At 37.9% G+C, this 11,035-nt stretch overlaps 3 protein-coding genes across 7 annotated transcripts in view; 1 reads left to right on the top strand and 2 right to left on the bottom strand.

Annotated features, from left to right (window-relative positions):
* The window catches only part of LOC111439525 (callose synthase 10), a 32,246-nt gene extending 30,413 nt beyond the window's left edge, over positions 1-1,833 (top strand). The window contains exons 48-51 of the mRNA XM_023077158.1: positions 453-572; positions 963-1,013; positions 1,110-1,292; positions 1,370-1,833. Coding sequence (XP_022932926.1) covers positions 453-572; positions 963-1,013; positions 1,110-1,292; positions 1,370-1,609 — 594 coding nt within the window. The 3' untranslated portion in view covers positions 1,610-1,833. The remainder of the gene's footprint in view (positions 1-452; positions 573-962; positions 1,014-1,109; positions 1,293-1,369) is intronic.
* Positions 1,834-1,980: 147 nt separating this feature from the next.
* On the bottom strand, positions 1,981-8,730 carry LOC111439541 (transcription factor GTE10-like). Of its 2 annotated transcripts, none has more exons than XM_023077164.1 (10): positions 6,348-8,730; positions 6,192-6,240; positions 5,970-6,113; positions 5,534-5,607; positions 3,494-3,563; positions 3,294-3,377; positions 3,096-3,211; positions 2,956-3,022; positions 2,713-2,843; positions 1,981-2,635 (listed from the first exon to the last, which is right to left on the bottom strand). In XM_023077164.1, exons 1-10 carry the CDS (start codon positions 7,662-7,664, stop codon positions 2,351-2,353), a joined length of 2,337 nt encoding a protein of 778 aa, XP_022932932.1. In that variant the 5' UTR covers positions 7,665-8,730; the 3' UTR covers positions 1,981-2,350. The 2 variants fall into 2 exon arrangements, with proteins under 2 accessions (XP_022932932.1, XP_022932929.1); XM_023077161.1 differs by having other exon boundaries at positions 5,955-6,113; positions 6,348-8,729.
* A 533-nt stretch (positions 8,731-9,263) lies between these two features.
* LOC111440824 (mitochondrial pyruvate carrier 1-like) lies at positions 9,264-10,782 on the bottom strand. Of its 4 annotated transcripts, XR_002710035.1 has the most exons (5): positions 10,374-10,781; positions 10,088-10,246; positions 9,937-9,991; positions 9,539-9,819; positions 9,264-9,342 (listed from the first exon to the last, which is right to left on the bottom strand). XR_002710035.1 is itself a non-coding variant. In XM_023077627.1 (4 exons), exons 2-4 carry the CDS (start codon positions 10,187-10,189, stop codon positions 9,656-9,658), a joined length of 321 nt encoding a protein of 106 aa, XP_022933395.1. In that variant the 5' UTR covers positions 10,190-10,222; positions 10,374-10,782; the 3' UTR covers positions 9,480-9,655. The 4 variants fall into 4 exon arrangements, 3 of the variants coding, with proteins under 3 accessions (XP_022933395.1, XP_022933393.1, XP_022933394.1); XM_023077627.1 differs by lacking the exon at positions 9,264-9,342 and having other exon boundaries at positions 9,480-9,819; positions 10,088-10,222; positions 10,374-10,782; XM_023077625.1 differs by lacking the exon at positions 9,264-9,342 and having other exon boundaries at positions 9,480-9,819.
* Between the last annotated feature and the right edge of the window lie 253 nt (positions 10,783-11,035).

Genomic DNA, 11,035 nt, shown 5'->3' with positions numbered 1-11,035 from the left:
TTTTTTTTTTTTTTTTTTTGTATAAGACTTTTTATTGGTAGATGAGAAGGAATCCAAGTTTTTTGTTCTAACAAGAAAGAATTTCTTATTGATATAATGAAGAGGATTAAAAATAAGGATACAAACTCCCAGAGGGAATGAAAAAGAAAAATAAAAACACTAAAGACAACCATATAGAGAACAACTATGAACCGAAATTTTTTCATAGACCTAACGAAACATCAACCGTATCAAAAATGATTCTGTTATTGACTTTTGCTACCATTTTGAGAAACTTGAGGAAATTAGGGAGGGCCTTCCAAATTTGCTCCCAAATGGGCTGCTATAGCTTTTACCATGTACTTCTCAGAAATAGCAGAGCAGGCTTCATTGATAAATAAAAGAAAGTGCAGTACTTAACTTCTATCATATTTCAACTTACCTTTATTTTTCTTAATTATTTTTCCTCTTAGGCACATATTCAAACATTGCGAGGTCGAATTTTGGAGACACTTTTGACTGTGAGGTTCTTTATATTTCAATATGGCGTTGTGTACAAACTCCATCTCACAGGAAAGGACACATCACTTGCGGTAACCTCTTTTTCCTTGGTTGACTTTTTCTTATTCTTGATAAGAAAATGAAAAGTCGAATATATGTTAATCCTATATTTAGTCAAAACTTGAAGTTCGATTGGTTGGTTGCGGCTGCTGTGGATGAGCATGTTACTTGATTTTGATTTTTCATCTGAACTGATGGTGTTCAGCAGACTTGGAAGTGTGTTGATTTTTCCAATTGTCAAGAAATACGGAAGTACTTGGTTGCATTAAATCATAAAACAGAACCTGAAATTTATTAGCTTCTACATTGTGAATATAACAGTAACTATGGGAGATTGCTTTGACTCTTTATAGCGTGCAATCGCAAGTCTGATTGAGATCATTCGCTTCTCTGATCTAACAATTGTCTTCGTGTTTGCTTAGTTATATGGTTTCTCGTGGGTGGTGCTTGTTGGAATTGTTTTGATATTCAAGGTTTGTACAAGTTCCTCGCCAATTCTTTACCTCATCCACCAATTTGCTCTTCAAATGTTTCAATGCAATTCACTCTAATAATTCTTCTCTCTGCAGATCTTCACCTTCAGTCCTAAAAAATCAACGAACTTCCAGCTATTGATGAGATTTATTCAGGGTGTCACAGCCATAATTCTGGTTACAGCGCTTGGTCTAATCGTTGGCTTTACTAACCTGTCGATAACCGACTTATTTGCTAGTGTTCTGGCATTTATTCCGACTGGATGGGCTATGTTATCTGTAAGTTCAATATCATTTAAATGAGTTGATGCAAGCATCTTTGTTTCTAATCGTTCTCTTCTGGTTGTTTCAAACAGTTAGCAGTTACTTGGAAGAGAGTAGTGAGGAGTCTAGGCTTGTGGGACTCGGTGCGTGAATTTGCCAGGATGTATGATGCTGGGATGGGTTTGATAATATTCGTGCCCATCGCATTCTTGTCCTGGTTTCCATTCATTTCCACGTTCCAGTCTCGACTGCTCTTCAACCAAGCTTTCAGCCGTGGGCTCGAGATCTCGCTCATCCTTGCTGGAAACAAAGCTAACGTTGAGACGTACTGATTTTAGCAGAGAAGAACACATTGGCAGCAATGTAGATAGATATTCTATTGTAGACGTTACTCAAATCTTATGTATCATGCATTCATTTCTGAGTTGTGATTGTTAGATTTTATTAGGGTGGTTCATATATTAGCGTTTGTTTCAGTAGGTTGGTTGGAGTGTGGAGGAAGGCAAGACTAAGTTTATTATATATTATGGGGTTTTTTCCTCTTCCTGTTATTCTATCTAGGGGTACTCATCGTTTCATTCTCGATTCAAAGTTCAATTGTGTTTTCCCTCTCCCTCTCGAGTCTCGATTAGCGGGAAAAAAACGCCTAATCAAGTACGTTCTGCAATCTATAATTAAAGGTCAAAAAGCAAACAAATTTATAAAGACAAAACTGAATAGTGAACCATAGTATTCTTTTTTTTTTTTTCTTTTTCCTTGATCATTAAGATCCTCTCGTTGTGTTCGTACATTGCCAATACATCGCTTCCAACTTTCGTCCTAACCCAAAAAATCAAATGAATTCAGCAATGGCAACACACATCCGACCAATAATCCCAACAACGCCAACTTCAGCTGCGCTCATCATTTTCCTGCCAAACCTGCTTCAATTTTAACGTTTTGAAGGCAAGGAAAAGTCATGGAGCACAGTGGCTATTAATGGATCTTTGAAGACTATATCACAAGGCTGCCTGTGATTGTCTGCACATCCATTTACCACGTTCAGACATCTACAAAGAAAACCAACAAAACTCCTAATTGATTTCACCGTCTTCAACATCATTTGCTGGCTTGTTAACACTCTGGGGTGGTGGTGGTTCACTTTCATCCTCTTCCTCTTCATCATCCACCTTCATGTACAAGCCAAGTTGTTCCAAGGGATTACAACCTTTAAGCTTGAAACTGCCATATCCATTCTGGGAATATTCTGGGCTTGACTTCTCTATGAAGTTTGGTAGCTGCTCGTCGTTCGAAGCCCTAAGCATTTCTAGATCCTCCATGAATTGACTGTTCTCATTAATATCAACAGTCCTCTCCATCTGCGCGATGGTAACCGATACAGCTTGAAAAAAATGGCTAGCACAAGTTAATGATTCTATTTAAATACGCTACATACCTTAAGTAAGGCCTGACGTGCAGCTTCTCTATCCAGCTCCCTTTTCTTCTTTGCTTCAGCCGCAGCTTCTGCTTCTGCCTTCCTGTGAGCATCCTCTGCAGCTTTGGCCTCTGCTTGCAACCGGGCTTTTTCTGTATGGAAAATAAAAACATGAATTATCAACTTTTGAAATGGTCGTGATCAAACTATTCTTTCTCTAGTGTGATTATGTCCTGTCTCAAATTCTGAAGTAGAGACTTCAACCTTCTCTTTTCTGTCTTTCAAGTTCCTCCCTCTCCATTCGCACTTTTTCAGGATCCCGCTTGTCACCCTGTAGCCAACTCACGTTAGCGACTTCCAATAATAAACGACCAATCATAAGTACAATCTCAGGTTTAACAAACCTTTTCAAGTGCCTTTTCTCGAGCTTTCAGTATCGTGTCGGCAAAACGGTTTCTCAATAAAGCTGCACGGTATAGCCTGTCAGGGGAGACTTGCCTCTTAGATGGAGCACCCTCCCCTATAATGTTAAGCATCGAAGATAAGTTGAAGTTCTAAAACCATAAGGCAGAGAAGTTTATCATGATGTTTTCTATTCTTACCCTCCTCTTGGTAGCTATCCGTGTCATTAGTGTTTGTATTGCCCTGAGCAGATTGCTCAACTAGACCAATTCCATTTTCTTCAACTGCACAGTTATGGAAAAACAGCTACTTCATCATAAGCACTGATGATGAACAAATCACTGGAGGCAAAACCTCTGTCAGCAAACTGAAGATACAAGGTTTAGCACCTGATACTCACAATTTCCAATTTCTAAATCACCAACTTCATATTGCTTCTGATCCACATTTGTTTCAGAAGACAAAATTTCCTGACATGATAAAGGAAGCCCAAGTAAAATTTGTGCAACTCATTCTACGTGGCTATTCTATTAGAAATAGAAGTATTTAAGTACAATGACATGCACAATTATCTAAATACACAATAACTCCAAGGATAAAATCCTGCACGCAAACATTTCACAAAGCATCATCACAACTATGAAAATTAATTTGTTTCATATTTCATACACAACCATGAACAATAAAGAAACACTCGGTCAGTAAATTACTCAAACATTTTTAGCCCATGACAAACTAGAGAATTAACTCATAACTCTTGAGTTAATGTAAAAACTTATATTTGAAGTCAATGTTCCCACTATGAGTTGTAGGTAGGATTGTATAGTTCCCGAAGCGGGTGGAGGAAACTTCTGTACAAAGTAGAAAAATTGAAAAGCTATTAGTCTTTCTAAAAGTAGGAAATTGACACTTTTTTGTTGCCAATTTATGATTGACAAACACGCTACAACGCCCGACAAAAAATTGGGGGATGATGAAATTGAAGAGTGAGCTTCATTTTCGAACATGCTAGCTGACTTCGCTATCACAAATAAACATTTAGCTTTCATCTTCTCAATGTACTCTTTATTCGGAAGCAAATAAAGAAGTAGATCATCCTTTTATCCTTTGTCCTTTAACAGTAAAAGAAATTTGTGCTTGGAGCTCTCTAACAGATATCTTTACAACTTTTCTCCATGTTCTCTTTGTTCGGAAGCACATAAAGAAGTAGACCATCTCTTTTTCCTTTGTTCTTTTAAAATAAGAAAATTCTGTGTTTCGTGCTCTCTAACTAGATACTTTTAGACTGTCCTGGATTCCCTCACAACTGTGTAGGAAGAAATTTGCTTCAACTGGCTATGACGTAACCCTTCAAAACGAGGGCTAGGAAGCTTTAGTCTAATGTTATAAAATCGTACTTAAAATTATATGATGGGAAACAATAGAATTTTCAAATAAAAAGAGAAAATTGTGGAGAAATATTTGAAATAGCAAAATCTCATGTCTTGTTTTGAGTTTCTATAATATATAGTTTAGAAACCATAGTCCCTGAGTAAATAAACAGTGTTATTATGAGCTCCATTGGAGGGTTTTCTTCTAAACAACACTAGCTCAATCAACTTCTCTCCCTAACTTTTCACTAAGCAACGAAATGATTTGAATAGACAAAGATGATCAGCTGATTTATCTACACTATGCACTAAGCTCAAAAGGATTGTTACGAGTAGCCCATTGGAATCAAAAGACCGATGATACTACGAAAATAAAAGAAAATGAAAAGTTTGGAAGAATATCAAGTCCCTCCCCTCTGCATGCATCCTCCCAAAATCTAATTAGGATCGCATAACTAAGAAAACAGTTGATAGGGCAGAGAAAAGTCACGACCATCCATGAGTCGTCTACCATGCACATAAGGAAATAGAACATTCTCTAAATCCTATGTAAGCTACCGAAATTATATGCAATAATACTGCAACACACAGAATTTTTCTTTAAAAATAATTATAATAAAGAAAACTTGGTCGTAGAAATAAAGTAGCATTTTGTGTTAAGACTATATGCATCTTATGACCCCATTAAACATCAAACACAAAAGCCAAGAGGAATCTATTCCCCTCGATTTAAATAAAAGAATTACGATTAAAAAATCACAATAGCGACATGATAATTTGGTAATAACATAGATATACTAAAGCTTATTTTCAATAACATCCTTGATATTACTAATAAGATCTATTTGTCCTTCAAAGTTCACTTCTAAAATCATAGAACCACACATCCAATGCCCTTGCCTCACCATTAATTGCATTACTCTGCCAAATTAAATTCCTTAATCCACACCACTGATTTCCCCTTGAGATGTGAAAATATTTGGTCAAGAAAAAAGGTAATGCGTGAAAGGGAGAAAAGAAAACATTCTCCATGTAGTCCTAAACAATGAAAGTTTTTGGGTTTTCAATACCTTTGGAGCCACGTCATTATCTAAAGCTTTAGCAGCATTAGATTCACTCGCCGATAAACTATCTGAGCCAGAATCTGCATGGTTAAACAGCAGAATACTTTTAGATTTGGCATGAGAGAGAGACTCGTCAAGTTATATTACAGATTGATATTATAAAAAATAATGAAGATTACAAAACAATTGTCCAGTCATACATATCTAACATAACTACGAACACGCCAAAATCTTAAATTCAAAAAGAAGAAATCCTTGCAATAGAAACTGCCCAAGGAAACAGTAGCTCAAGTTAAAAATCCTTTTGAAATTTTTTTATTTAGAATGAATAGAAGAATGCATAAAAAGGTTCAAAGTTATCAGTCAAAATTAAATGATAACACCAGAAATTAGTGAAAATGAATTAGGGGCAGGTAACAACACCAACCACTTGATGAAGAACCTGATTCACTACTCGAGCTACTGGAACGACTGCATTTACTATCTCTATGGACTGTATCTTTCTCTATCTCTATTGGAGGATAGCTTGAAACAGGAGGGTCACTTCCACCAACAATGTCTACATCGTCATCAATCCGACCATTTCCTAACAAGGGAAAAATGAAAATTTAGAAGATCCAGGAAATCAACCTTCATTTTGAACATATATCTATCCATGAATTACCTCTACAGGGTGGCATCGATGAATTGCTCAATCCTGATTCATTGCGAAGCTGCTGAGTAGAATATGACAGCAATTAGAAGCCATTGAATAAGTCATTATAATCAGTGCAATTTTAATGATAAACACGTGAAAATGAGAATGGAAACATGTATACACCTCCACTACACAAGGTTCAGTCGTTGTGCGTTTCTGCTTTTCCATTATATAGTCGTCCAATTTCTTCTTCAATGCAAACAAGGTATCATCACTAAGAGTATCAATATCAATTTCAATCTCCTCCTCACCCGCTAGAGGATTAGAACTGTGCTCCTTTAGGAAATCAATGATGCTTTCAGGCAATTCTCCCAGCAACGCCTCCAACTCCACACTCAGTTTATGCTTCTCCTGGTCAGTCATGATTTTTGACACACTGTTTGGCTGAATATCAGGGCTATTAGTAGGGACTTTTGTCTTTTTTGAACGTGACACGGGCAGAGTACTTTCAGCTTCCTTATGAACAATCGTGGCTGAAGATACTTGACGCTGTTCTTCAGTTGTTACAGGGAGCTTCTTCTCTATAGTTTTCCATCTAACTTCAAAATATTTACTTAGGGTCTTAGCCATGACATGGACGTCATTCCCGGGAGGGTTGTAAGTCATCGCATTTGAAAAAGTAAGTCGAACATCTGCAGCAAAATCCAATGGATGTGTGTATTCTCCTGCAGTAATCTTCGACTTCACAGTGCCCAGATCCATTGGATGCTTTATAACAGTGAAATAATCTGGAATATTCAACTTGACCACATCAACTGGGGTGTTAAAAACCCAACCAAATTGATGCGACATCAAGCGAGGCAGCAGCTGTTCACATTGTTTCAATAACAATGCTGTCGAGGAAGCAGATACAACAGCTGGTTTAACCGACTCAAACCGCCCAGATGAGCTTCTTACAGCTGAAGGGCCATTGCGCCCAGAGGGCACTAGCTTTTTAGCAGGAGGAACCGATACCTCGGACAACCTATTAGAAGTCTCTGGAGGAGCTCCCCTGTGCTGATCACTATAACTCTGAATATTACTCGACGATGAAACAGCCAAACTCAAACCAACGTCAGAAGCTTTCTTTTGCAGAACTCGGACCTGCTCAAGTTCTAACTTTAACCTTATCTCTAAACCTTTCCTTTCAGATCGAGACAATGATGATATAGAAAAAACTTGAAGAGGAGCACCGAAACAATCATAACCATTTGCATTCATACTAACACGCTTCCTCTTGAAGGCCCGTGGATCATCTAGAGATGAGATTCCAGTATCCATTCGTCCAGAGCTCCCTAACCCTTCTGATTCGCCAACAGTTTCCACAGCATGTCGGTAATCTGGAACAAAACCAAAAGAAAGACCTTTGGAATATTTCCTCGATTTCCCCATTACCTGTGAAAGTGAGTACTTTCTCGATTCCTTCTGTCCAGCAAACTCAATAGGAACAGTCGGTGCCATAGGATTAATTCCCAGCAACTGCACAAGTCAACTGCAACCATAAACTTTGTACCTGAACTATGATATTCCAATCCATATTATATCAAAATTGAAGCTCCGCCCAATGTAGAAGTCCGGGTTTAAAGAAATATGCGCGCAGTTATTTGTTTGTAGCAAGCAACGAATTAATTTTAAGTTTGGTCTTTTGACATTGATAAATAATCTAGGAAGATTAATACTTCATCAGAACAACGGTGTCCTGTGGTCGACCAGTGCACGAATGGGTTGCCATTTGAAGGAATCCCAAAGCTCGTGAAAGAAATTCACTATTTCCTCCCTGGATGAATTGAAACATCAACAGGTTGACAGAGAATAGGTTCAGACAAGTTCCCAGAAGTCACTTAAACAATAGACAATGACTAAACAACCCAAACCACAAAAATCCAGTGGCTCAGTCCAAGCAATTGAAATCCCGGCAAACTCAGAAGCTTCGACCACATAACCATATATTCCATGAAAACAAAATTGCTTCCTCAGCCCATCACCTCCTGCCGTCGCAAACATCAGCCTCACTCCTTAAGAGATACTTCCGCCTTCGGAAGAACCCAAAATGAAAAGGAGAAGAAAATTCGAGAAGGAGAGAAAATCGAAATATATGAAAGGCAGAATATAATCCAAGATCATGAGATAAACCCCTCGAAACGAAACCCTAGATCGAGCAGGAGTAAACGAAATTACGCCAAAAATCAGAACAGAGCAGGAAACACGAAAAAGGCAAGAACTCTATGAAGGCGCTGGTAGAAATCCCATTGGAAACCTGGATCACGAGCAGAGCCCGTCGCTCGCAAAGCAAACCAACCCCGGAAAGACGATAACGTCCTTTACAGAGAGATGGAGAGAGGAATGGGGAACTGCTGAGAGAAATAGACAGTTGAGGCCGGAAACTCAGATTGTTGGACTGGTTCCGTCTTATTTAAAGGCCCGCTGGCCTCGATCCCCGCCGCTAGCAAACGAATCTGGGCCGTCCATTCCCTCCCCTCCAAAGATTCCAGGCATGGTATCTAAACCCGTTCAGGCACGTCCGATTCAGATCTATCTGATGGTGTCTTTCTTACAGAAATTATTGCCACTAACTTAAACCTAATCCAAATACCCGTAAAACTCTCGCGCGTACAGAGTTGTGGCAACTCGCGCTGGGACGCGGCAACGTGTGATATTAGGTTCCTGTTTTGTTTTACCCGCGAGTGAGGAAAGTTTGATGGGGACGTCGACCACGTGTCTGTTTGACTTCTTACGGCAGCAAGACGATGTGCTGGATTTGGCGTCCCTCTCTTTCATCATTACTCTTTTTTTTCCTTTTTTTTTCTTTAATTTTGATTATGATCCTAATAAAAATTTAAAATTAAGATATGGGTTGGTTCGATAAAAATAAAATAAAAATAAAAATCTTCAACACGACTCTATTTCACAATTAATTTTACCATCTTTAAACACTTTTAACTGACATACAATTAATTTTATCGTTTGAATCAAAATTTAAGCTTTTTTTTTTATTTGTATGATTGTTGTGATTAAGTTGCTTTAATATTTTTATTATCAAATTTTTGCATTTAGGTCAAGCTATTTAAACAGATTTGATTCATTGGTTTGTTTAGGATTAATTTTCTAACTTAGTGATAGAAAACATTGATTACCAACATTTATTGACTTTATGATAAATTTGATACAAAGTTAAGCTGTCGAGATAAAAAACTGAACAATTGTATTCAATAACGAACTATGAATGATATTGTTCCAAGTAAATGAAATTAAAAGGCTCTGACTATATAGATTGAATTCGTTGAATCTAACAGTATATTCAAAATAAGCAGAGCATTTTTCTTTTTCAAGGCTACTTGTTTATTGGGGATTCGTATTGGGGTAACACATAAGAAACAGTAATTCGAAACAGTAACTCGAAACAGCAACAATGGAGTAATCATATTCATACCGCCATTGAAACGAAGAGGAAGCTACTCGTTGCTGTAATTGACACTCTTCCTCGTTCCCATCGCCCAACGGGAGAGAAGATAGAGCTGAACAGTTTCATTCGCGGCATGGCATCCCATAAGCAGATAATTCCGAGGCCGAACCATATATCCAAATCTCATGCCAGACAGCGAATAGACGCACAAAACTGCAGATAATCAACACACTCGTTACAATTTCTGGTTTATTATATTCAAAAGAGTTCATCCGTGGAACATAACTTATTTTGGTAAAATCGACCATGAACAGCACAAATTTTTTGAACCTGCCGTCATTTTGCCGGATATCTTATCGGCTGGCTTTTTCACATCTGCCAGCCCCTGCGATAGAAGACACCACAGACAGAGAAGAAGTTGAAAAAGGAAGATGAGAAATCAAGACTCGAGATATTGTAATATTAGATTAACAGATCATACAGCAACCACGAAACCGAAGTTTGCAGCAGGTCCCCAAAAATGAGTTGTTTTAGGGCCAACAGGACTGTTGAGGAACGCTCGGAACGCTCGGAACGAAGACATCGAAGCCGCCTCGAACTATTGCTTTGGCTGCCGCTACGAATGACAATCGCACGGAGGCTAAGAAATTAAAGAAAATCAAAAGCAATAGGCAAATCTACGAAAGTCAGTCCAAGGATGTATCCTTAAAATTGCTATAAAATAAAGGAAAGAAAGAAGGGCAAGAAATCGATTTCTTAATCTTTACCATCGCTATCGCTTTCCCCTACGCGATAAACTTTGATCTGATGAGTGAATGCGTAATCGAATAGGAAATTTCGTGATTAAAAAATTAGATCCGTGAATTTGGACTTGATTGCGACCGAAATTGATCGATCGAAGATTAGGTATCTCCACCGCAAATTGCCAGAGCCGCTCGAGGAACAGAGCAAAAGAGAGAAGAATATCTTGAAGCAAATACACTTATCCTGAGAATGTGGAACCATCGCGAGGAACAGGAACTTGAAGACGAAGGTCGGAATGGCTGGGCGGCGGTAGTGCAAACGAGAGAGCGGTGCGGAGGAGCATGCTTTTTGTGAGCCTATTTGGCGGGGTTTGCGGATAGCAACGACGATAGTGCTTACCCGTTTGTTGGCAACTTCTACCAACTAATATTAAAAAAATAAGAGAATATTCATAATATGATATTATCTTTTCATTCCCAACGTTATGTATATTCTTTAATTTAGTTTTTAAAAAAGTTCCAAGTTGCTTGGTTCGTATAAAAAATAATTGTTTTTCATTAGAAAAAAAAATGTGATTAAGACGCTTTTCCCTTCAAAGAAGGATATTTTGTCACGTCTTTCTTCTTATATTTTTTTTTTAAATAAAATTTGTTATTATAAAATTAAAAAAAAAAAAAAAAAAAAA

The sequence above is a fragment of the Cucurbita moschata genome, unplaced genomic scaffold, assembly GCF_002738365.1.
Source record: "Cucurbita moschata cultivar Rifu unplaced genomic scaffold, Cmos_1.0 Cmo_Scf00003, whole genome shotgun sequence".
NCBI classification, from domain to species: Eukaryota; Viridiplantae; Streptophyta; class Magnoliopsida; order Cucurbitales; family Cucurbitaceae; genus Cucurbita; species Cucurbita moschata.
This window is presented reverse-complemented; position numbering and strand designations above follow the sequence as displayed.